Source organism: Aquarana catesbeiana, linkage group LG03 (assembly GCF_042186555.1).
Source record: "Aquarana catesbeiana isolate 2022-GZ linkage group LG03, ASM4218655v1, whole genome shotgun sequence".
Lineage (NCBI taxonomy): Eukaryota > Metazoa > Chordata > Amphibia > Anura > Ranidae > Aquarana > Aquarana catesbeiana.
Window position 1 is genome coordinate 492,241,838 of NC_133326.1, and position 26,218 is coordinate 492,268,055.

Consider the following 26,218-nt stretch of genomic DNA (forward strand, 5'->3'; position numbering starts at 1 on the left):
TACCTGGTCGGGGCTCCCTTTTGTCTTCAGAACTGCCTTAGCTCTTTGTGGCATAGATTCAACAAGATGTTGGAAATCTTCCTCAGATTTTGGTCCATATTGACATGATAGCATCATGCTGTTGCTGCAGATTTGTCGGCTGCACATCCAAGATACGAAGCTGGCGGAACCACCCACTGCATTCTCAGGTTTCCTGTTGGGACAGGAGAGCCAGAGAAAACCATGGAAGATGGTGGGGGGGACATTCCCTCCCACTGCTTGTAAAGGCAGTCTAGAGGCTAATTAACTGCTAAGATTGCTTTTACATGAAAGCTGACCACTGGCTGAAAATGATACCAAGATGATACCTAAACCTGCAGGCATCATTCTGGTATAACCACTCAAAGTCCCAGCATCATACCTGTACGTTGCTGGTCCTTGGGCATATATTGTAATCTTTTTTTTCATGCAGCCTGTGGGCTGAACGAAAAAGAGATTGATCGGTGGGTATGCCCACCATTTAAAATACCTCCCTTCATCCACCCACTTCTAATGATGAGCATACATGCACCATTTATATATGCCGAAGCATGGGGGCATCCGCCCCAAAAGTTAGGAGCAAATTGCTCCTCCACCCCTGCTGCCCCCATGCTTCAGCATATATGCTCTTCTTTTTTTTTTTTTTTTAAACTGTGGTGGTGAAATCACCTCTGACAACGCTGAGTCACGGCATTATGTATCGTGGGAGCAAACGATGTTGCTGTCAAGATAAATCCGCGCTGCAGCTGAATGGCGTACCTGAAAACAAAAAAATGGTTAACAATAAAACACAGTAAAGTATAAAAAAAATTACATACCTGAAAAGCAAATGTGATAAAACATAATAACAATAAAACATTGCAGAATAGAATACAGTAAAGAGCAGAACAAGAGAGAGAACAATAAAACGACAATCATTTTTGTTTTTTGTTTTTTTTACACTTTTATTTGTAACGGCCTCTCAAAATGCGATGGCATCTTGGGAGAGACCCTGTGAAAGTGTGCCTAGTCTGTGCAATGCTGTACCCTACGCTAAAACTCAACTAGTGTATGGCAGTGCTCAAAACATTCACCAATGCAAAGACCAGGATTGTCAGGACAGGAGGGACAATAATAGTGGGTGTCACGCCTATAGCCGCGCTTTCTACAGACATGACATTTTCTTTTGGGTGCTCATTGGGTAGGGGTACTCAGGAGGGCATAAGGAAAAATGCCTCTCATGCAGTCGGCTTACTGCATTTGGATTGGGAAGGTGAGGTGGAGCACAGTCTGGAAACATAAGGGCTCTGACAATCTCTTCCTGGAATTTAAGGAAGGATCCAGTCCGTCCTGAAGCTCTGTATAGCACATGAGCGTTCAGCAAAGCCAATTGAAATAAGTATACAGACACTTTTATACCAGCGTCTGGCCTTACGGGCAACTAGGTACGGCGCCAACTGGTCATTGAGGTCCACCCCTCCCATATTTTGGTTATATTCGTGGACACAGAGGGGTTTCTCCACAACACCAGTCGCCGTAGTAATTTGGACCGTCATGTCTGCATGAATGAAGGAAGGTAAGAAAGAAAACATTCTTCTTATCCCTCCACTTCATAGCGAGCAAGTTATTACACTTGAAGCAGGCTCCCCCCCCACTTTGGGAATGGTGTGCAGAGAGACCTACACCATGTGGAGCCCCCCTTTTTTCTTTTTGACGCTGAACCATCACCCCTGGATCATCCCCCCTTGGAAACTGGGAATTTGAGGGACAGTCGTTCAACTCCCGCTTGTGTCTATCATCATCCTTAGGGGCTCGCGGCCTACAAGACATCACTTGGTCTGGATACCACGGTAGATCCTCCCTATGTCTTTCTGATGCCCTGCTATAGGGTATGTGTGTCCTACGGATCCGGTAAGGGTACCCTCTCATTCTTTATTGAATATCCATATGTCTCCTGATGTTCACCGATATCTTCCAATTTGATGAGATTTCAATCTAACACTTTTCATACGGACTTTTTTCATTTGCTTGTTCCATATTTCACACAGGACATTTGATTATAATTTGATGTTCACAATTTTTCACATCTGCAAGGGTGTTCATTTTATACTTATATGCTTATTATCATGTTACTTTTTAGGGCTGCACTTTTTGTTATTTATCTCTTCCCCCAGCCTGACGGGAATCTACAAGCCGCTGGGGAAAGCCCCGGCGATTAGATCACACGGTGCCACATGCTTCAATCTGATGATCAAACAAGTGACTAAAAAGTGGCACGCTTGTGTAATAATTGTCTACGTACAAGTGGTACCCCTTCCTGAATAAGGGTGACACCAAGTCCCACACTATTTTGCCAGCGCTTCCTATGTAGTCAGGGCAGTTTGTCGGCTCTACGTGTGACTATCTCTTCCCTCGTAAACCATAAAACTAAATGTATAGCCTGCGACCCTGTCACAGAGCTTATACAGCTTGACCCCGTATCTGGCACGCTTGCTGGGAAGATACTGTTTAAATGACAAGCGGCCAGAAAACTTAATCAGGGACTCAACGCAGACAACTTGATGGGGAGTAAACAAGTCTGCAAAACGTTGGTTGAAGTGGTCTACGAGGGGCCGAATATTGTAGAGCCGATCGTATCCAGGGTATCCACGAGGACGACAGAGTTCATTGTCATTGAAGTGCATGAACCACAAAATGTGCTCGTATTATGCCCTGGCCATGGAAGCAGAGAACACGGGCATATGGTGAATTGGGTCAGTGGACCAATATGACTGCAACTCACTTTTTTTGGTTATGCCCATGAGGAGGGATAGGCCCAGAAAGATCTTAAATTCGGACACCGTAATTGGTTTCCAATCTCTGGAGGACTGGGGAATAGTGGCGATGTGTTGACCAGAGTACAAATTGCTTTGGTCCACAATAGATCTATAGAGATCTTCGGTGAAAAACAGCAAATAAAAATCAAGTGATGTAAAATCAACTGTTTCCACCTGAATGCCGGGTTGGCCAGTGAATGGGGAAGTACGAGTGTTGCAGAAGTGGTGGGTTCCCAATTAGGATTGGCGAATGCAGCAGGAAGGGCACTAGGGGCTCGACGGGCCTATCTTTGTCCTCTTGGTGGCAGTGGGACACCAGCTTGAACTGCACTTATGGGACTCGCCACGTCACCAGATGTTACTGCAGTGCTGGATGTACGACCAGCGTGTACTAGGCCGCTGGTGCTTGCCCGTTCACCAGAAGGAATAGCGGCGCTAGTACTTCTCTGCTCCATACGAGAGCCCTGTGGTTCTTGCACCTCAACAGCAGAAGAAGATTGGGGTCTGGTACGCCTGACCTTGGCAGGGACCACAACTCCGTCATCAGCTATCTGTCATGGAGCCGCTGCTGTCCACAGGTTCGTATTCTGAGCCTGATTAGGCTCAGGGTGATTGGGGGGGCTGAATAGTGTGCCTGCATGTTCTACTGTAATGTGTAGTGTTGGTGCAAACTTACTTGATGTCTTCTCGCCTTCTCTTCTCTCCTCCTTCTCTTGGAACCCGGAACGAAAAAGCTTCACGAGGAGCGATGACATCACTTCCTCCGCTTCTGTTTACAGTTCAGAAGCAAAGGAAGCTCCTCATTCGCCAGGAGCGATCGTGAGGTGGTGGCCATGAATCGGCCTCCCCCTCAGCACAGAGCCAATTGGATCACTCCTGGAGCTAATCCGACCGCCGCAGGCATCGGACCCCCCGCCCGCGTGCAGGCAGGGAAGTACAGGTAAGTCCTTATGCCTGCCCGTGCCATTGTGCCGACGTACATCATCATGCGGCGGTCGGCAACTGGTTAATGTCGTTTTTAGGCAGTTGAGTTTAGAGGCCTTTTTTGGAAAGCATTGTGGTGAGGGAATTCGTAAGTGAAGAATTGCGGCTTCACTTCTTCCCGGTTCCCTACTGTGCATGCGCGAATCGCGCTGCGCAATCTGGATGGTCCCTGCTGTCTCTGGGACCCGTGTGTTTCCCAGTAGACAGCGCGGGTGGGCGGGAAGAGGCGTAGTATGCCCGGAAGTGGGTGCAAATACCTGTATTATACAAGTATCTGCACCCCCCTCCCCCTGAAAAGTGCCAAATGTGACTCCAGATGGTGGGGGAGGGTTCTGAAATGCGGAGGTTCCATTTTTGTGTGAACCTCAGCTTTAAGGGTTCACTGAAAATATATAGGATGCCTTTAGTACTTTTAACCACTTGCCGACCACCGCACGCCTATGTACGTCCAAAGTTTGCCGGTGGATATCGTTGCTATGGCAGCAGCTAGCTGCCATAACCCCAGTATCCCCATTTTCGTGCAGCCGGCGACTTTCAGATAAAAGTGGTTTCTGCGGCGGATTCGCCGCGAGATCACTTTTATCGGTGGTGGGAGACAGCCCCCCCCTCCAGCCGCAATCGGTGCCCTCCGCTGCGTACCAGAGCAGACGGTAGCGGCGGAGGCGATCGCGTCCTTCTCCGTGCTGTGCCTGGAGACAAGTGAGGCCAAGATGGCGCCCACTCTTTTCCATGACACTGCTGGGCGGGAGCAACGTCAAAACGTCACTTCCGCCCATACGTCTTAAAGGCACATTTTTTTTCAATGTCATTTTTTTAAATGACTTTTTTTTTTTTTTTATTGCATTTTAGTGTAAATATGAGATCTGAGGTCTTTTTGACCCCAGATCTCATATTTAAGAGGTCTTGTCATGCTTTTTTCTATTACAAGGGACGTTTACATTCCTTGTAATAGGATAAAAGTGACACAATTTTTTTTTTTTTAACCCTTTAAAATTAAATAATGTAAAATAAATTAAAATTTAAAATTTAAAAAACCCCCTGTCCCGACGAGCTCGCGCGCAGAAGCGAACGCATACGCGAGTAGCGCCCGCATATGAAAACGGTTGTCAATCCACACATGTGAGGTATCGCCGCAATCGTTAGTGCGAGAGCAATAATTCTAGCCCTAGACCTCCTCTAACGCAAAACATGCAACCTGTAGAATTTTTTAAACGGCGCCTATGGAGATTTTTGAGGGTAAAAGTTTGACGCCATTCCACGAGCGGGCGCAATTTTAAAGCATGACATGTTGGGTATCAATTTACTCGGCGTAGCATTATCTTTCACAGTATAAAAAAAAAAATTGGGTTAACTTTATTATTGTCTTATTTTTTTATTCAAAAAAGTGAATTTTCCCCCCAAAAAACGCGCTTGTAAGACCGCTGCGCAAATACGGTGTGAAAAAAAGTATTGCAATGACCGCCATTTTATTCTCTAGGGTGTTAGGAAAAAAAAACAATGTTTGGGGGTTCTAAGTAATTTTCTAGCAAAAAAACTGTTTTAAACATGTAAACACCTAAATTCCAAAACGAGGCTGGTCCTTAAGTGGTTAAGGAGTAATTTTCTACAAGTATGTTACATTTGCCTGGATAACTGATAGCTTTAATACAGCCATCCCTGACCAGAGCTCAGGAACGCTGACACTCATTATTCCCACAATCTCTACCCAAGTCAAATTCCACTATACGCACCCAAAGGAGGCAGATATAGAAAGGGAAAAAGGAATGTCTGGCATCCCTAAACATCTTAAATGCCTGCAAAAAAATCTGCCCTTCCCCATACATCCACTACATCAGCGTTTTTTTGCACTTAGCAGTGGAAGACAATCCTTTCCAGTTTTTCGCACTGCTTTGGAACTTGCTTCTGCTTCCAGAGTATTCAGAGATCCTAGCACCTCTTCTTGACATGGGAACATGGGAGTCAAGGTCAAATGTTATTTGGATGACCTTCTGTCGAAGAACTATTCTTCTATCCAGCTACCTACAAAAGCACACAATTCAGGTGCTCCAGACATTTGGCTGGGTGATCAATTTTCAGAAATGTTCCAGCTTTCTCTTCGCCTGGGATACTTGGGTGTGGTCCTGGACACATCCCAAGCAAACGTTTTCCTTCCAGATAAGAAAATGCTGTTTCTTAGAACTTGCATTTGTAAATTAAAGGTCAAAAAGAAATCCTCTTCATGAGAGATCTAGGCCTCACGGTAGCCTTCTTTAAGGCTGTTCCTTTCACTCATTACTATTCAAGGCCATTCTAGCACAATATCTTGTTGACTTACAACAAGCATGCTCCTTTTCTCAACTTGCCCATGCTCATGTCCAGCCAAGTAAGCCACTCTATAGCTTGGTGGTGGATCTCTAACCGAGCCTTCACAATAGGGAAGTCCTGCCTTCTCACTGGAAAGTAACAATAGATGCCAGTCTTGAGGCTGGGAAGGAATGTTCCAGTCCCTCACAGCCCAGCGAATATAGTCATTAATTGAAGCCAAAGTCCCCATCAACATCTTGGAGCTCAGCGCAATCAATGTGGCTCTGCAACACTGGACCCCCCCTTCTACAGGGGCTCCCTCTCTGGGTACAATCCCACAATGACGTGGCGTAAATCAACAACCAAGGGGACAAAGGAGTTGTGCAACTTTTAATAAAGCAAGCCAGATCATCTCTCATCTCAACAGAAACTCTGTCCAGCAATCTCTGCAATCCTTATCCTAGGCATGGCCAACTGGAAAGCAGATTAATTCAGCTGTCACCACCTGAGTCAAGGGAAACGGGGCCCTTCACCCCAACATCTTTAACAAGAAATCAGAAATGGGTAACTCTGGATGTGGAAATACTGGCCTCCAGATTCAACAATAAGGCTGCCTCTGTGCCTAGGTCCAAAAGATCCTCAGGCACTGGCATTGGATGCCTTGGTCTCAGTTCAAGCTAATCTATGCCTTCCGTCTCCAGTGCATATTCTACTACTTCTGGTCCACAAATAGAGCCTAGAAGCCAGTGTTTCGCATTGTACAAAATTCAACTTGATACACAGACCTACTTTGACTACTTGGTGACTACCCAGGGCCTGTTCCCAACATGCTAGAACTGCTGTCCGAGGTACCTCCTTTTCCATTCAGCTTCCCAGTCACTAGCTTTCATGATTGTTAAAGTACAGGTCCTAAGACAGAGGGGTCTCTGTGTCATCCCTAACTTGCTAAAAGCAGGAAACGCCACTTCCAGAAAGATCTATTATTTTACCTGTACATAAAGAAGGAATTTGGGACTTTGAATGAAACTAATGACATTCTGGAGGTAGGTTGATAGAAAAACATATCTAACATGCAAAGATGTAAAAATACATATCAATGGTACAAAACAAGTAAAAAGTATTGATTATGTGTATAAACACATGTATCCTTAAGGTTTAGTACACGTGCAGATGCATGAGTATGTGTCAACTTGGTAACAAATGGTAATGTAGAAAAATTGGTAAATAGATTCTGTAAATTCATATATTCAAACAACATATAGGCGGCACATTGCAATAAAAGTAAGTAATATAGAATGGTATAAACATGATTGATGTAGATGGTGAACTGAAGTAGTTACTAATGCAGGCGTGTATCTGCATCCTAAATTTCTCGACGCGTTTCGTGTATAAACACTCATCAGGGGCGAAAGTTCAAGAGTATCTATAAAGAATTAACAAAGTTCTTGCAGCAGCACTCTTACTTTGATCTGTTAAACCTTTTGTTGTTGGGCTTGTTGGCACAGCTCCCTTTGTTGTTGCCCATCCTTCTCATTGCTTCATGATGTCCCAAGGTCTGTGAATACTTGAAATAAAAAGAGAGAGGGGCGCACCGGCCATGTGCATTATCTTTTGTAAGATTTATTGAATAAAAATGATAAAAGAAATGACTCACAAGCAGTTGTAAAACCAGGTGCCGTAAACCTCGAGCAGCAACTAGCAGCACGCGGTTGTAGTGATGAGCGAAGCCTTCCAAAGGTCTTAGATGAACATACAGGCCTCACTACCGGCTAACGCGTTTCGAAAGGCACATCCCTTCTTCATCAGAGCTCAGCAGTCTGTTTTACAACTGCTTGTGAGTCATTTCTTTTATCATTTTTATTCAATAAATCTTACAAAAGATAATGCACATGGCCGGTGCGCCCCTCTCTCTTTTTATTTCTTTGTCTGCTAGGATTCCCCATCCTTGAGGGCAGCAAGGCCTGTGTCGTTTTACCATCTGTCTGGTTGACCACTTGTGTGCAGGAGTCATTTTCTGTTTTTGTATCTGTAAATACTTGGCCTGTGTTCTGTACTGTACGATTAATATAAGAGTAATTTTGACTTGCGTTTTTAAACTGCATATCTTCAAGTACAGGCTAACAACCACCCTGTCTTCTATTGCTTGGTTACTCTGCATTGCTTGCTACAAAACTGGACTCGCTGAGCATGGTAGGGTTATAGGGAGGCGCCCGGGGGCATTTCCTCAAAAGCTTTGCCAGTGTCCGATCTCCTGAAGTTACTAGCCTATAATCCAGGGTTTATGAATACTCAGCGTGTCTTGTATTTTACACCTATTATGGAATTCATAAGTAGGTCAAAATTTTGTTTTTTGTACATGATTTAATTTGCTTCCTGCTTCTGTTTTTGTAAAGGTATTCTGTACTTTGTCTTCTGTGCTACCGTTGCCATTTTTTGCAAGTGAACAAACTAAAATCAAATTTTGCTTTTTTTTCAGGGTCATCTTCAGTTATGCCTGGTGTAAATAGTATGAACCATTCAAATTCTGGAAGCCCACGCATGTTTCCACAGTCGCAGGCTATGCTTCACATGGGAGGTGGTCACGCGTCTGTTCCAACTTTGTCTTCTGTTTCAACATCTCAAGAGCGAGCAGTCTCTCAGTACCCTAACATTCAGACAGTGCAGCGGGGAGGAATGTACAATATGGGATCAGGTCTCTCGCAGATGGTCCCAAATCATACATCACAAGGTAACATGCCAAATGGTCAGCCTCCAATGCAGAGGCAGCCAAGCTTGGGTCAAGGGAACCCTCTCCCCGCTGGTTACGGACCAAATCCAATGGCAAATCCAGCCTTAGCAGCACAACACAGTAAAGGGGGTATTAACCCTTCATTGGCCAAGGCCCAGATGCCAAGAATGCCTGCCGCAATGCCATCACAAAACCCAGGGTGGCAGCATCAAAGCATGCAAAACATAAACAATCAGGCCCAAGGAAATAACGGCCTGGGTCCCTTCAATTCTGCCAGCTTTCATCTCCAGCAAAATCATCACAAAATGTCTAACCAACAGTTTGCCCAGGGCATGCCACAAGTCGGACTAGGAGCTGGTCGACCTATGACCTCGTTAAACAGTTCCGTCCCTGGCCAAATGATGCCTAACATAACTTCACAGCAAAGGACAAATCCTTCCAGCCAACAGCCAGCACCCAATCAGCAGGTTCTACCAGTGATGACCCAGGCAGTGCCAGATCTGTCAGCATTTAGCCAAAACCCTGGTCAGCAAATGGCCAACAGGGCTGGCCTTCACTGTAATCAGAATTACCAGGTGAGGTCAACAGGTCAGGACTTGCCCTTTGGGTACAGTGGACAATCTGGTAACAGTGGCTTACAAAATATGTCAGGTGAACCTGATTTGTTGGACTCCTTACTCAAAAATAGGACTTCGGAAGAGTGGATGAATGACTTGGACGAGCTATTGGGGAACCATTGATACCAAGCTGGTTTCTTTTTTTCTTTCTTTTTTTTTTTTTTTTTTTTTATAAATATACAATGGTTAAAGAACCTTTTTATAGTACATTTTTATTGAAAAAATGGAAAAACTAAAATGTAAAATACATTTGGACCAAAAAAAACCTGTGCCATTTGAGATGCTATTGTCACTGAGGCTGGAACATTGTATGTCCTGCTGTTTTCTCTCCCTACCCTCTGTAGACCGCTAATAATGCCTGGAGCATGATTCGGTCTCTGCTCACCACTGCCTGCCTCAGTCATATATGATGACGGGGCCCCTCTTCCTATCTCAACAAATGCCTTATTTTATCAGCACTGTGTGAGAAATGATGGGTCCTTTTCAGCAAAGTACTAATTCAGTTGTTACCATTTTCATTTGTCCTTTACTTTATAAACCATTGTTTCAATGTCATTATTTTGTAACCCTGTTAAGTGTCAGTTCATGTGAGTGTGCATCTATTGTAACTCTTATCTGGCTATCATGTCCTGCAGTATTGGCTCTTCTTGTAAAGCAAGTGACTGAGGTACATTAGTTGAAGTCCAAGCAACAGCTTTTTTAAAATTTTATCCCACAATTTTTCTTTCTTTGCTATCGATCACGTTGAGTTTTTTTTTAGGTTAGGAAAATATTGAAAGCAGTTATTTTCTATGGACAGCACAATGACATTACAGTTTCAAAGGGTTCCTTTGAGAGAAATGTCCATTTTTTTTTTTTATTTTTGTATAGAAACCGCTTTAAACAGCACTATATATCAACACTTTGAGCTTAAATTTACAGACTTTACCTGTATTATCACTTATCTGGTTTTGCACTACAACTTTATAGTGGTTGTAGTAAAAACCATTGTTGTGTTTATTGACACAGATCATCACTCATCTTCCACTGGTTGTTTTGCCTGGAGGAAAAATCTGTTACTTCAGCAATCCAGAGCTTACACAGGGGTCATATTTTTGTGGAATTCTCCCATTTAAATTAAATACCGGTTTGAAATGACCACACCTCATTTTTAATCAGAAGTATATTTTATGATCATAGACCCTGTTTCACTAGTGAATCAATTGATTATGGTGTGTGTGTGTATATGTATATATATGTATGTGTATATATATATATATATATATATATATATATATATATATATATATATATATATATATATATATATATATATATATATATATATATATATATATATATATATATATATGTGTGTGTGTGTGTGTGTGTGTGTGTGTGTGTGTGTGTGTGTATATATATATATATATATATATATATATATATATATATATATATACATACATATATATCTCCTTCGTTAAAAAAATGTAGCTTGTTTAAATTACTAAACAAATTATCCCAATTACTGTAACAGCTTTTCAATGTTAGCAAGCAGTATGTTCCCATCCAGTCCTCAAGGATCATTGCAATGGAGTTGAAATGATTTTTTTTTCTTTTACATGTTGTTGACACCACTCAGCAACTACCTAGAAGTATGGAAAACATGACTTGTTGATAGTTCTTAAGTTCTGGAACTAGGGGACACCAATGTTAAAACCAATCCTGTGTTTTGATGAGAATCTGCAGGGCATATTAGAAATGTTATGAGTCATAGACGTAGAGCAAGCAGCATTTTAACTCCAGTCCCCCTGCACATTTCTGTCAAGAGCAGAGGTTGCCTGTATAAATTCTTGACAAGCTGAACTCTAGGCAAATGTGAAAACTGAAAGAAGAAAGGACTGCAGTCTGTCGCCACCCCAGAATGCACGTGTGGGCTTTCCAAGAATTCAGGCTAGCTTTTCCTTTTTTTTTTTTTTGTATTTTTGACCACATTAAAGCAGAACTGCTTTTAGGTACTTAAACCTGTTTAGAAATACATAACAAAAAATATATATGTATATCTAATCACTTTAAGTGGTGTTTTTGGGTACCTGTCTCAAAGTTCAGCTTTACTGAGTACTTGTAACAAAATTAAAAGTTGAATTAAAATTTTGGCCAGAGGTAAACAAGGTAAACCATAACTGTCTCTGATCTTTGTCCTATTGGTACCTTAACCCGCGCACAAGTCCATGATTATGTACTGACGATAGATAACTATGCAAAAATTGAGTATCGTAGTGTTCTGTATCTCATTTGTAATATAAGAAACCAAGTGTTGAACGCTGCCCCCAGTAAGATAACATTGTATAACTTAGGAGAACACAGGTGCTGGAGTATCACTTGTTTGCAATAAAAACATAAAATAATGTAGACAGTTTTTGAATTGCTAAGGGAGAAGAGGATACTATTTACTGGCTGAAGAGTCAATTCCTTGGGTTGCTAGTAGCATTGGCACAGCACGATTCTGATGCAGTAATTAACCAATTTTGAGGTTTGCCCAGACAATAAGTGCCTCTTAATGTCTAGGTCATAGGCACAATTTCACAATTGACAGGTCTGGCATACCTCTATTTATTTTAGGCTGCAGTTAGTATAGCAACAAATTGTATCCATACTCTTTCAGCTACTTGCCATTAATTCTCAAAATGCATCTTTTGATGTATCAGAGTTCTGTGGTGTTATTAAAAAAAAGCTAGCCATAAATATTAAACATTTGTACATGCAAGCATGATTCAAATGTCACATTTTTGTAATATACATCTATACACCTAAAATGCTTCTTCAGTTCTCTGGGGTGTATTTTTAGAACTATGGAGGTGTGCACAAGTCACCATGGCTAATCTGAGGGGGAATCTACAGCAGTTATCTGAAAATATACAACAAATCATGATTTCCCTACTGAGGTGTGGGGGGGGGGGGGTGCCTTAAATAGGTGCTATACTCACCTTCACGGCCATTGACCTCTTCACCCCTGGGGCTTCGGGTGATGTCACTCCCACACATGTGTGGGAGTTCAGTCATCTCAGCATTGCCAAAATTCTACACTGAGCTGCGCATACAAACAGGCAGTTGAGCAACTTTAATGCAGTAGTGTATAGTATTTCTCTTCATTTTAGACTTCATTTCACTTTGATCTATTGAATCCTCAGCAGCTTAGGTCAGCACCAATGGTGCCTTTTGTAGACTGAGTATCATTGTCTACGCACCTTACTTTTAATTTTACTTATTCCAAGTGGTGCACTGTATTATGAGATTGGCTTTTGTCAACTGTGTAGGTGTCAAAGATGAAACTGACCAGGGAAACTAAATATATGTAAAGCCCAACAATGAACATCTCATTTGCTCCCTTTTTGGTCTGTTAAAAATCCCATTGAAATAGTTTCTTTAGAACTGCAATAAAATACCTGTTCATTTTAAAAGAAATCTTATCGGCTAATAACTTCCTATGCTCTGCCTTTTTGCAAGGAAGGGAGGTCTGCACTCTTTGTAATCCATCAGAAATCAAGTATGCAGGCCTTGACAACACATGCTTTTGGTATTTAGAGCCAAAAATACACTGTTATAGCATGTTCCTACCTTCCTCCTTGACATATTTCTGGAACAACTACTGTAATGTGCATTTACATGTTTAAATAGGAAATGTGCATGTATTCAATAGATCTATATAAAAAAAATTATTTTGCCCTAAGACTGCTTGCTTAAGCAAAATATGGGTTTTGCCAAAAAAACCCTGAATATTACACCTGTGGGTGTGGGCCGACTAATCTGCTGCTTATATCTCTTTGCAACATAATCACTTTTTTATCCTCTAAACCCCTTTTTTGACCCCTAATGGAAACCTATGGAAGCGTGTTAGACGTTTTCATAGCTCTTAAGAACCAGTCCATACCTGACCTTAAAATGAACAGCTTACCATTAAATGTTCTCCATGGCCAATTTATACAGTATATTCATATGCGATCATATTTGCCTTACTTAAACCACCTTCTGAATTTATGCAATTTGCCAAGCCCCCCCTCTCTCTCCTTTTCTTTCTCCTCTCCCCCTCTCTCTTATATGCCTCTTAAGTATAATATATGCCCCATTCATTCAAAGTAAAATATAAATCATCATGGATACATCAAGTGGGTGGAGCTGGGAAATCCACTTCAAAGATCTTTCCACCAACATCTTCAAGAATCTGGTGGGTGAATATTTGGACTATCCACTTCAAAGCAACTCTGCATAATTTCTCATCTGTGAGAACCTTAGGGAAAAATCTGTACACCCTATACAGCCTTCAGCAGATTTGAGACTGTAGTGAAAATAGTGACATGAATGCATTTTATTGCAGACACTGTTTAGTTCATGAGCACTGCATAGGTAGCAGAAGCATTAAAGGAAGGATTGACCAAGTCCTTTCTAGAACTTTGAGCTGACCGTTGGGTCATTGGCTGTTTATACAGCATCATGTCTGTTTATAGGCCATATGCTAAATAAAAAAAGCTAATGCTTCCTAAACTGCATAATATTGGCCCCGTATGGATTCATTTTGTTCTATTTCTAACTACCTGATCTATTCAGTTCTGTGTTATGTTGCTTCTACATTGATCTAGACGTATCTTCTTTTGTGTTAAAACTGTAGTACTGCATGTGCAGTATGTATAGCCCAAGCATTCCTATTGTTTGATTGTTTGAGGGAATTGGCTTCTTTTGAATAGCTTTTTTTTTTTTTTTTTTTTTTTTTTTTTTTTTTTTTTTTTTTTTAGCAATTGTCGGTATTGCTAAATGGAAAATTTTAGGAAAAAGTATGGCTTCAAACCGTTTCCAAATTAAAACCTTGATTTTAGTTTTCAAATGTGGCAAGGATATGAATATTTGGTACACCCGTGCTGGTAATGCCCAGCTGATAGACATTTTGGATTATTTTATGTTGTCGCATGTTAACTGTAATTAGGTTGACTATGTGCTCCATGACAAGGCATGTTACACTTTTTTTCTTTTTTTTTTTTAAATGCTGTTTGGGTGGTTTTTCCCCACAAGATTTAAACAGTCTGTTTAAATGGGTCTAGTACGCTTTCCACCAATGATGTATGTTCATTTGACTAAACCTATTTCCACAACACTACTTTTTACATTAATTTAGCTCTTCTTTTTAAGGAAGATATTATGGCATCCTGCTCTGTTGTACCTTTGGAAGTCAGCTGGTGGCCACAATCACTAATGCTGATGCTGTTTGTTTTTTTTTTTTTTTGTTTTTTTATTACAGCCTTTACTCTGTAGTGAAAGGCCTTGGTGACTAGGAAATGTGGTGCCTTTAAGCTACATACGCTATGATCAGATTCTAGCAGAGCTACAAAGATTTTTTTTTTGCTAAGTGAAACTTCCTTAGCTTTGTGTCTCAGTGGATTCTTAAAAGATAACTTAACATACTGCACTCGTATTTAGGATGTGACATGCTACTATGCAGCAGCCCCCCTCACCTTCTAAGGTCCCCCCTGTGACAGCAGGTAGTGATTCTTCTCTCCCGCAGCTACTGTCACATTTAGCCCTGGTTCACATTGCAGCAATTTGGCATGCGATTGCCAGCAATAGCACTGTCTGAATTAGTTTCTGTACTACTTTTGTTGACTTTGGGGTGAGATTTCAATAGGCATCTGTGTAGAAACCCACACAGATGTCTCTGAAATCACCCCCAAAGTCAGGACTGACATGTGGTAATGAAACTGCGAGTTCAGCTGAACTTGCACGATTTTGTACCCGCTGTCAGTGGGAACATAGGCTTAATATTGACGTGGATGGAGCCCCACCCCAGGGCTCTGGGAATGAAGAAAATAGAAGTCCCATCTGCCATCGTAAAGACAGCTTGTATTTCTCAATGGAATATGAACATGCTTATTGGTGTGCTCGTAGTCCATTCACACTTCCTCCCAGCTTGGAGAATGAAAGCCCAGACAGCGGGAGTAATCGCCTGCAGGGGACTGACATTGCACCCAGGATCCACTGATCATGGATGCAATGCTTTGCGGGCTCCTGTGTGAAAAAAATATTTATTTATTTTTTTTTATGCCTCCAAAAACATTTTTTTTTTTTTTTTTTTTTTCGAAGGTAAACTTATCCTTTTAAGACAGTCTGGCCTCTGAGGACAAGGGTTTTGCTCTTGAAGGGACAGTAATATTGTAGCCAGTAGGATGCAGTGGTTGAACTTTTTTTTATTTTTGCTAAGTGAATGACATTACTTCTTCAGTGCTTATTTTCCCAGTTAAGACTCATTGATCTTTGATAGTTGTGGCCTAATCTTGTTTAAGTCCGCACGGAACAGCTGGCTGAATGTTTGAAGTAGCACAGACCTTGGCTTCCTCTCAGTGGGTTGATCTTTTTCTTTTTTTTTTTTTTTTTTTTTTTTTTTGGAGGGGGATCCAGAGTGCATGGGTAGATGCCCCTCTATATGGTGATGGTAATGTCTTGTCTACTGTGTAAGGCCAGGGTCAGACACCTGTCATGATTGCAGTACTGTTGCTGCCTCTGCAGAACTAAATCTGAAATTACTGGTTGGCCTGACTTTGGTTACAGTACGTTTCTGAAGAAGGTTCAGCAATATATTGTCTGCAGAAATGGGTGAACATCATCCCTGAAAGGGGAAGAACAAAAAAAATCTGGAATAATTGGCTTCTTGATTTGATGTTTTAATAACTGCTAGCAACCAGGTAGCCAGTCACAAGATTATAAAGAAAAGTACTAACAATTTCAACATGGAAATGGTAATTGGGGGTCTGCTTGCACAACAAAAGTTGCAAGCCTTAAAAATATTTCACTTGGTCTTATAAGCCCCTAATGACACAATACTGGGTGCTCAGTTACAAGTGTTTTTATGTGCTATGCTACAAAAGTGATTCCCTAATCACTGTGTAATGTGATGACTGTGGAAAGTGTAATCGCTTGTGTTGTATTAATATGACATATGAATTTTTCAAGTATTTTTGTGAAAATTTTGTGTGCACCTGACTTGGGTGATCGTAAGTTCTTCTGACACTTGCTCCATTCATTTCAATTCATACTTTCCTTATTCATGATAACTTCTAGCAATAAGAATCTATCTTGGGAGAGTTAAACAGAAAGCAGACAGGGGTGGGGAATAGTTGGTCACTATGGAAGTGCACTGAACCCTTTCCATTGCCAGTGGAGCCGTCACGTGTCATATAACCCCCCTACTGGGCAGGGTGCATAATCTGCCTCCTAGTGGCTAACTAGCTGTGGATTTGGTTTCTCCTACAACTACACTTCCTCTGTAAATAAACGTTTACAGGTTTTTATATAAAAATATTGACTTAGATTCTGACTGTATATTTTTTACTTTTTTAATAGATTTTAAAAGAAACTGTAATTCTATATATTTTCCCTGTGTGTAGAGGGGATAAATGTAACTTTTTTCCTCCCTTCAATTGTAAATGGAGATGATTTTCTGGACATTGGCTTATTTTTTTGTAATGTCTTTGGAAATGTGTTAAAACAATTCTTTATTCTTGTACCACAGATATCATGGCTTACTGAAGAGAAAATCCACTTATGTTCTGCCATAAAAAAAAATTAAAAAAAATAAAGTATTTTGCTAGATTAATACAATGATGTTGTGTTTTATTACTTGGTATTGGATAATCAAATGATCAGTGTGTGGTGGAACATGCAAGGGCTATGAAGTTTATAAAACATCAAGACACATTATGTTCTAAATGCAACATAGTCAGTGGAATTGACCCCAAATGACACAAGGTGTGGATCACGCATGAACTGGGTAATGGGCTTTTTTTTTTTTTTTTTTTTGTAATGTTTAGTGCACAGATATTGTGGTATAGATGTCAATGTTCATGCAGACCACTCCTGCACCAGTGTTGTCTTGGTAGCTAAAAGGGAATCTGTATGAAGATGGTAATTTGCCAGTTTTTCCATTTCATTGTGGAAATGCTAGTTCCCTAGCTCTTATGGTAATCCAGCGGTTTAAATACTTAGCCACTAACCTAGAAGTATACAGATCAGGAGTTTTGATGCTTATACATCATCATCTTCTCCATCTTCACTTGGTGTATACTTATTGATTTCTGTATTAAATTCAGAGACCGCCAGGAAACTATGATTTTTAGAAGGAAATTGCCAATGGCAGCTTTCATAGTCCATAACCAATACAAAAATGTAATCTAGAGTCGCTTGTCTTTTTAAGACATGCATGTAACCGTGATACATTTCACGTGAATCTGAATTGAAGAACATGAAAGACAATACAGCAGCCATGATAATGTGCCTAAATTTAGCTTAACCCCCCCCCCCCACACACACACACATCTCATCCAGCTATGGAGTTTCCAATAGTTTATCCTAATACAGACTTTCTAATGGTCATTGTTTTACATATAGCTAAATACATAGTACTGTGCAAAAGGCCGGTGTGAAAAAAATGGTGTAAATTAAGAATGCTTTTAGAAACTGAAGTGTTAATAGTTTATTTTTTTTATCAGTTAACAAAATGGAAAGTAAATGAACAGAAGAGAAATCTAAATCCATAGTTTGTGTGACCACCCTTTTTGCCTTCAAACATCGATTCATCTAGGTACACTTGCTCACAGGTGTTGAAGGAACTTGGCAGGTAGGTTGTTCCAAACATCTTGGAGAACCAACTACAGATCTTCTGTGAATATAGGCTGCCTCAAATCCTTCTGTCTCTTCATGTAATCTCAGACAGACTCCATGATGTTGAGATCGGGGCTCTGTGGGGGCCAAACCATTTTTTTTTTCTGCGTTTTGCCATGCTCCCTGGGTACGAAGAGACCTGCTATGTCTAAAATACATTCCCATTCATAAACAAATGGAATGGGCAAGTTATGGCAATTGGGTTAGCTCTGAAAATATTTTCACTCCTTCAAGGATCATTGCTGAGCTCTATTCGATGGAAAAGGAGTTCACAATAAAATGTGGCCTGCTCTGGCAGCAGACACTACCGTCTCAGTCTTAAAAATCGTACTTTGCCTTGAGCTGCTCCTAATGACTTTAATCTTTGCAGGCCCAGTTCTACAACAGTATGGCTGCAATGTGCCAGATGGCAGCTAATTGGAATAGGGCAATGAACAACCAATATACAGTGATAACAGATACAATGCCTCCTTCCTGTTTTAACCTTAAACTTCACAATCATGTGCTTTGCAGTTCAATTGAATGGGTCCCTTTTGGTAAATGGTATTGCCCGTTCAGTGAAACAATGGGGACAATATATACACTTGATTCTGCACTTCCGCCCCATGTGTACAGGGTTTTACTGTGATTATCTTATGGCCAGAGAAACCCTGTCCAGCAATCCCTGCTGTTCACGTCCCACATTCATGCCCTTCATCTTCAACTTCCTATGTCAGAAATGGGGAACTCCAGGTGAGGACATCCTGGCTTCCAGGTTAAACAAGTTCTCCCTGTTGACAGGGCCAAGGATCCTCCAGCACCAACATTGGGTACTCTGGTGATTTGGTGATTCCCAGGACTCCATTCCCGTTATTATTTGCCTTCCCTCCAGTGCAAATTCTTCATCAACTGCTTCATAAGATGAGAGGAAGAAGAGTATTGCCTTGGGGAGATGCAGACTAGAATACTGCAATCACTGAGGAGCAAATGATATCACCTGTGATGTGTTTCAGCTATCTTGCAAACTGGGCCTGTTAGTGGGTCTTAAGGACAGGAACAATCTGGTACCCACACATACTCTAACTTTTAGAAGACTATCTCTGGCCTGTTCAAAACATTCCAGACCTTCTGTCTGAGCCCCCTGCTCCAACCTGTTTCTGAGCCCTTTGCTTTAACAGCATGGCTGTTGCAACCCAGGTCTTGAGGGACAGGGTGTCTCTGACTCACATGCCCACATTACTCAAAGCCAGAAAATCAACTATCGGTACCTGGAAATCCTTTATTACTTTTGCAAACACAGGCACGTCATTCAGAGAGATTAGAGATTAGTCTGTGTCTTGCTTTCTGTCCTTCCTACAATTAGGACTTGACCAGAATCTGGCTTAACCCTTTCATGACTAAGCCTATTTTTGACATTTTGGTGTTTGCAAGTTAAAATCCGTATTTTTTGCTAGTAAAATTACTTAGAGCCCCCAAACATCATATAGATAGATAGATAGATATATCTATCTATCTATCTATCTCTAATATCTATCTTTTTTTAGCAGAGAATAAAATGGCGATTGTTGCAATATTTTTTATCACACGGTGTTTTAAACGCAAATTTTTGGGAAAAGGGACACTTTCATGAATTAAAAAAAAAACAAACAGTTAAGTTAGCCCAATTTTTTTGTATAATGTGAAAGATGTTACGCTGAGTAAATAGATACCAAACATGTCACGCTTTATAATTGCATGCATCGTGGAATGGCGACAAACTACGGTACCTAAAAACCTCCATAGGCGATGCTTTAAATTTTTTTACGGTTACCAGGTTAGAGTTAGAGGAGGTCTAGTGCTAGAATTATTGCTCTCGCTCTGACGATTGCGGCGATACCTCACATGTGTGATTTGAACACCATTTACATATGCGGGTGTAAAACAAGGGAGAGGGGCGCCACTGAATATGTATCAAATTAAATTTATTATTAAAAACAATATCCACTCACATGTAAAACTGAAGTGTAGATCTCAGGTACATCTCATAACACAAGAAGGAGCGGAGGACTACAAGTGGCAGCAAGTCCGAATGCACTGACATCAACTCTCATAGGCTGGAGATGAGCTGCACTGAGCCAATGTTGTAGTCCATAAACACACGAAAAGCAGGAGAGCAGGGGAGCCGTCTAGGGTGGTGTGGGTTCCAGGAGAGGAGGGTGAGGGCGTCCAAGCTGGTACTTCCGTGTAGAGCGGTGTGTCCCAAAGTCTCGTCCGGCGTCCGTGATGGAAATGAAGCACGGCCGTGTGATCGGAGCCAGAACGAGGCTTGGATCGCAAACACTGTGGCGCCGAGCTGTGACGTCACTCCTGTGCGACGCGTTTCCGAGATAGCTCGCTATCGATGGAGAAGATAGTGGCACTCCTTTATCAAGCATAGGGGAGTGATACTAAACTGGGATATTATATAGTCCATCAGGGGGAGGGGCCAGGATGAAAACCATTCAATACACATTGGTAAAGAGCAAATGAAACACCAAACGGACATGCGGTAAGATAAAAAATAAAGTTAAGTTAAAAAACACAGATTACATGATTCTATAGAACAATAAATATTACAAGTACTTACATAAGGATAAAGAGGAAAAAAGCAGATATTACTGCATACATAATTGGATGAGACCAAAGGAAGCATTGGCCCTGGGAGTAAAAGTATGTGGTATCAAATGAGGGATGTTGGATGAGAAGGCTCCTATAAAGTAAAAAATTATTTTAAATGAAAATGTATTTTAAAAAAAAGTATATTACGGTTATGGAATAAACGTCCCTAACAAGGGAGTAAATGAATGTGGGTAGTGTTATAATGAAATGATAAAAAATAAATAATAAAAGTAATAAAAATAGAATAATGATAATGAGTGTATTATATGTATTCTGGACTCCAGACGTACTGGAACTATAAAAATAAATGTTTAATAGACATGTTAAGTAAAAAGGCTCATATAAAATATACCCATATTTTGTAATACGATGTTCCTGTTCAACTGGAATATCCATATCTAGAAAGTAGGTTGATATTAGTAGTGGTTTAATAATAGTAATAAAACCACACATGATATTGATATCTAAAGGTAACAATCTAAAAAACAGAATATATTATCCAAAGAAAAAATAAAATAGAATAAATGTGTGTGAACACACACACACATACCTATGTAAAGATAGTGTATAAGAAATCATCTGATCTGTAAAAAAACTTTTATAAAACAGTAGAAATTTCTATACTCTCGTTAAGGCCACCAGGCGAAAGAACGTCGAGAGTATAGATCCAAAAAGTCTCCCTGGCACAAAGCTTTTTGAAACGTTCTGCTGCAGTGAAACATTCGGGAATTTGTTCAATAACCCACACACGGAGGCCAGTGGTGGATTTTTTATGAAATTCTGCATAATGTCGCGGGACACTGTGCATGTCCTTCCCACCCTCTATAAGTCGGCGATGTTGTCCGAATCGCTGTCTCAGAGGGCAGATGGTTCAGCCCACATAAATGAGACCGCAGGGGCAGGTAAGGGCATACACCACAAAATTAGAGGAGCAGTTATAAAATTGGTCCAGCTGATACGTTTTACCCTTACAAAAAAAAGATTTCTGTCCATGTGTAATATAGGGACAAGTTTTACACAGCACCTTTTTGCATTGAAACATGCCAACTAAAGGTATTAAAGTAATAGGATGGTTTGTAGACTGACTGGATGATGAGATTGGTAGTTTGCTAGGAGCGATTTTGTTCTTTAAATTAGGGGCTTTATGATATGTGACTCTGGGTTTAGTAGGAAGAATGGTATTCAAAAGAGGATCCTGTAGTAGGATATCCCAATGTTTGTTCATTATTTTTTCCATTTTCCTGTATTGAAAATGGAAGGTGGTGATAAATCGCGTGGAGTGGTCAATTTCGCTTTTTTTGGGTCTCACGGGTTTGCCTTTAGAATAGTAGGTGCATGCTTCATCTACCAAATCATTAGGATATGATTTATCTGCAAATTTTTTCTTTAAAGAGATACTAGATGCAGCGTAATCAATATCGCGGGTGCAGTTTTGTCTAAGGCGACAGAACTGACCTTTCGGTATATTTTTAATCCACTTGGGGTAATGGCAGCTATGAAAGTGCAAGTAAGAATTGCCAGCCGTTGGTTTGATATAATTTCGGGCAATGATACTTCCATCTTTATGGCTTAGTTCTAAGTCCAAAAAGATCAGATTACAGTCTACAAACCATCCTATTACTTTAATACCTTTAGTTGGCATGTTTCAATGCAAAAAGGTGCTGTGTAAAACTTGTCCCTATATTACACATGGACAGAAATCTTTTTTTTGTAAGGGTAAAACGTATCAGCTGGACCAATTTTATAACAGCTCCTCTAATTTTGTGGTGTATGCCCTTACCTGCCCCTGCGGTCTCATTTATGTGGGCCGAACCATCTGCCCTCTGAGACAGCGATTCGGACAACATCGCCGACTTATAGAGGGTGGGAAGGACATGCACAGTGTCCCGCGACATTATGCAGAATTTCATAAAAAATCCACCACTGGCCTCCGTGTGTGGGTTATTGAACAAATTCCCGAATGTTTCACTGCAGCAGAACGTTTCAAAAAGCTTTGTGCCAGGGAGACTTTTTGGATCTATACTCTCGACGTTCTTTCGCCTGGTGGCCTTAACGAGAGTATAGAAATTTCTACTGTTTTATAAAAGTTTTTTACAGATCAGATGATTTCTTATACACTATCTTTACATAGGTAGGTGTGTGTGTTCACACACATATATTTATTCTATTTTTATTTTTTCTTTGGATAATATATTTATATTCTGTTTTTTAGATTGTTACCTTTAGATATCAATATCATGTGTGGTTTTATTACTATTATTAAACCACTACTAATATCAACCTACTTTCTAGATATGGATATTCCAGTTGAACAGGAACATCGTATTACAAAATATGGGTATATTTTATATGAGCCTTTTTACTTAACATGTCTATTAAACATTTATTTTTATAGTTCCAGTACGTCTGGAGTCCAGAATACATATAATACACTCATTATCATTATTCTATTTTTATTTTATTTTTTTTATCATTTTCTAGATCATTCCATTATAACACTACCCACATTCATTTACTCCCTTGTTAGGGACGTTTATTCCATAACCGTAATATACTTTTTTAAAATAAATTTTCATTTAAAATAATTTTATACTTTATAGGAGCCTTCTCATCCAACATCCCCCATTTGATACCACATACTTTTACTCCCAGGGCCAATGCTTCCTTTGGTCTCATCCAATTATGTATGCAGTAATATCTGCCTTTTTCCTCTTTATCCTTATGATCAGTACTTGTAATATTTATTGTTCTATAGAATCATGTAATCTGTGTTTTTTAACTTAACTTTATTTTTTAACTTACTGCATGTCCGTTTGGTGTTTCATTTGCTCTTTACCAATGTGTATTGAATGGTTTTCATCCTGGCCCCTCCCCCTGATGGACTATATAATATCCCAGTTTAGTATCACTCCCCTATGCTTGATAAAGGAGTGCCGCTATCTTCTCCATCGATAGCGAGCTATCTCGGAAGTGCGTCGCACAGGAGTGACGTCACAGCTCGGCACCACAGTGTTTGCGATCCAAGCCTCGTTCTGTCTCCGATCACACGGCCGTGCTTCATTTCCATCAGGGACGCCGGACGAGACTTTGGGACACACCGCTCTACACGGAAGTACCAGCTTGGACGCCCTCACCCTCCTCTCCTGGAACCCACACCACCCTAGACGGCTCCCCTGCTCTCCTGCTTTTGGTGTGTTTATGGACTACAACATTGGCTCAGTGCAGCTCATCTCCAGCCTATGAGAGGTGATGTCAGTGCATTCGGACTTGCTGCCACTTGTAGTCCTCCGCTCCTTCTTGTGTTATGGGATGTACCTGAGATCTACACTTCAGTTTTACATGTGAGTGGATATTGTTTTTAATAATAAATTTAATTTGATACATATTCAGTGGTGCCCCTCTCCCTTGTTTTTCTCTAGCACATTGGACCTGGCTTTTTGGTTCTTTTTGGCGGCTGCCTTGAATGACTCTTTACTCCACCCATATATATGTCTGTATGGATCCTGCCCCTGTGTGCATAGGCAATGGTATATAAGGTATTTTGTATTGCACCTTCTTTTACTTGTCTCACATATGCGGGTGTGACTTCCGTATGCGTTTTCTTTGCTGTGCAAGCTCACGGGGGCGCTTTAAAAATTTTTTTTTTATTTATTTTTATTTTTAGAAATTGTGTTTTTTAAAAAAAAAAAAAAGCTTTGATCACTTTTATTGCTGTCACAAGAAATGTAAACATCCCTTGTGACAGTAATAGGTGGTGCCAGGTACTCTAAAAGACCCCCGATCCTTCCTTTGCACTTCACAGTATTCAGATCGCCGAAAACGGCAATTCTGAACACTGTATATTTTTTTTAAAACCGGCGCCATTGGCAGCCGAATAAACGGGAAGTGACGTCTTGACGTCGCTTCCGCGTTTACAATTTAGAAGGCTGGAATGAAGCCGTACACGGCTTCGTTCCAGACTGTCAGCAACTGCGGGAGGCGGCGGATCATCGATCGGGCCTCCCGGTGGATTGGGAAGCCCGGTAAGAGCAGCGGGAGGAGGGGGGGATGTCCCCTCCCGCTCCTCCGGTATAACAGCTGAGCAGCTTTTAGCCACGTCGGTTGTTATACATGGATAGCCGATCGCCCGCTCTACAACATAGTACCCGGGATGATGGCTGCGGGCATCATCCCGGTATAACCCCGGAAAGCCGAGTACGCACATCTGCTTACGCTCGGCGGGAAGGTGTTAAAGTAAGAAATAGTTTATGAAAGGCCTTTCTGGGATCAGCCCTTCCTTAGAGAACTTTGCTTTGGTCCTCTGCCCCGCATAAATCACCATTTGAACCCATCAAATAACTCATCTCTCCTGCAAGTTGGCCGCCTTTAGTGGCTATTAAATCTATCAGATGTGTCTAAGCTAGCGGCTCTCTGGTTAGGAGCCATTCCTGATTCTTCACAAGAATGAATGTCTTGCTCCCAAGAACTATCTTTCTACCTAAAGGTGGTATCAACCTTCCACTTCAATGAAGACCCAGTCCTTCCTCCTTTTGTGCCCTTCTCCTAAGTACCCCAAAAAGGATTGCTCTTTGGACGTTGTCTGACCCATGGTCATCTATCTGAAAGTCACAGCTTGTGTCAGAAAGACTGACTTTGTCCTACCAACAGGGCTTCACAAATGGCAATCCATTTTAAAAGCCACTGTATCTAGTTGAAAACAACTCATCCCAAGAGCTTATACTCAAAAGCAAAAACACAGTACTATTACAAGTTGCCACCTGGTATTAAGTGCATACCTTTTTTAAGTTCTACCAGGTGGACATTCAAGCCTTTGTAGCCTTATTTAGCACGGTTCTTGCAACAGCACTGTTGGACCTGATATAAATATCCAGCTTGTTTCCTGTACTGTACTATAAAGCTAAAAGGAATTTTTACTTGCCTGTAAATTCCATATCTTGGAGTGCAGCAGATGACACTTCTCTGAGTTTTCTGCATTGTTTGCTTAGAAAAAAGTCTCATGCAGTGGCTTAGGGTTATGGGGGTGTCTCCAGCAAAGCTTTTACAATGTCCAATCACCTGAAGAAAGCGACCCAGGGTCTATCAACGTTCACCCTCTTTCACTACCCTTAGGCTCGATTCACATCTATGCATGTTGCTTTTGAGCGGTTCTGCAGTGCTTTTTGCGGTGCTTGCTGTGGTTTGGACACGCATTTTTCTTTTATTTTAGTACTTTATATAACTGGTTGCAAAGGAGGGAGCCGGGAAGCTGGCCGCCACCTCCTTAAAAACCGATGAGTCATCAGCTGTCAGCAGGCTTCCCCACTGAATGTAAAAAAAAAAAAAAAATTGCCGGCTAAAATAAAAAAATTGTGGGGGGAAAAAATAAAATTAAAAAAACAGCGTGGGTGGATCTAGTATGGATTCGGGCCCCCCCACGCCAAAAAAAAAAAATGGCGTGGGGTCCCCCCCAAAATCCACACCCGACCCTTATCTGAGCATGCAGCCTGGCACGTGAG

The 26,218-nt window shown here is 41.0% G+C and overlaps 1 protein-coding gene across 2 annotated transcripts in view; it reads left to right on the forward strand.

Annotated features, from left to right (window-relative positions):
• Positions 1 to 9,980, forward strand: part of MAML1 (mastermind like transcriptional coactivator 1) — a 137,474-nt gene extending 127,494 nt beyond the window's left edge. For both annotated transcript variants that reach the window (XM_073621054.1, XM_073621053.1), the window contains exon 5: positions 8,557 to 9,980. In XM_073621054.1, the coding sequence (XP_073477155.1) occupies positions 8,557 to 9,548 (992 nt within the window). In that variant the 3' untranslated portion in view covers positions 9,549 to 9,980. The remainder of the gene's footprint in view (positions 1 to 8,556) is intronic.
• The last annotated feature ends 16,238 nt before the right edge of the window (positions 9,981 to 26,218 follow it).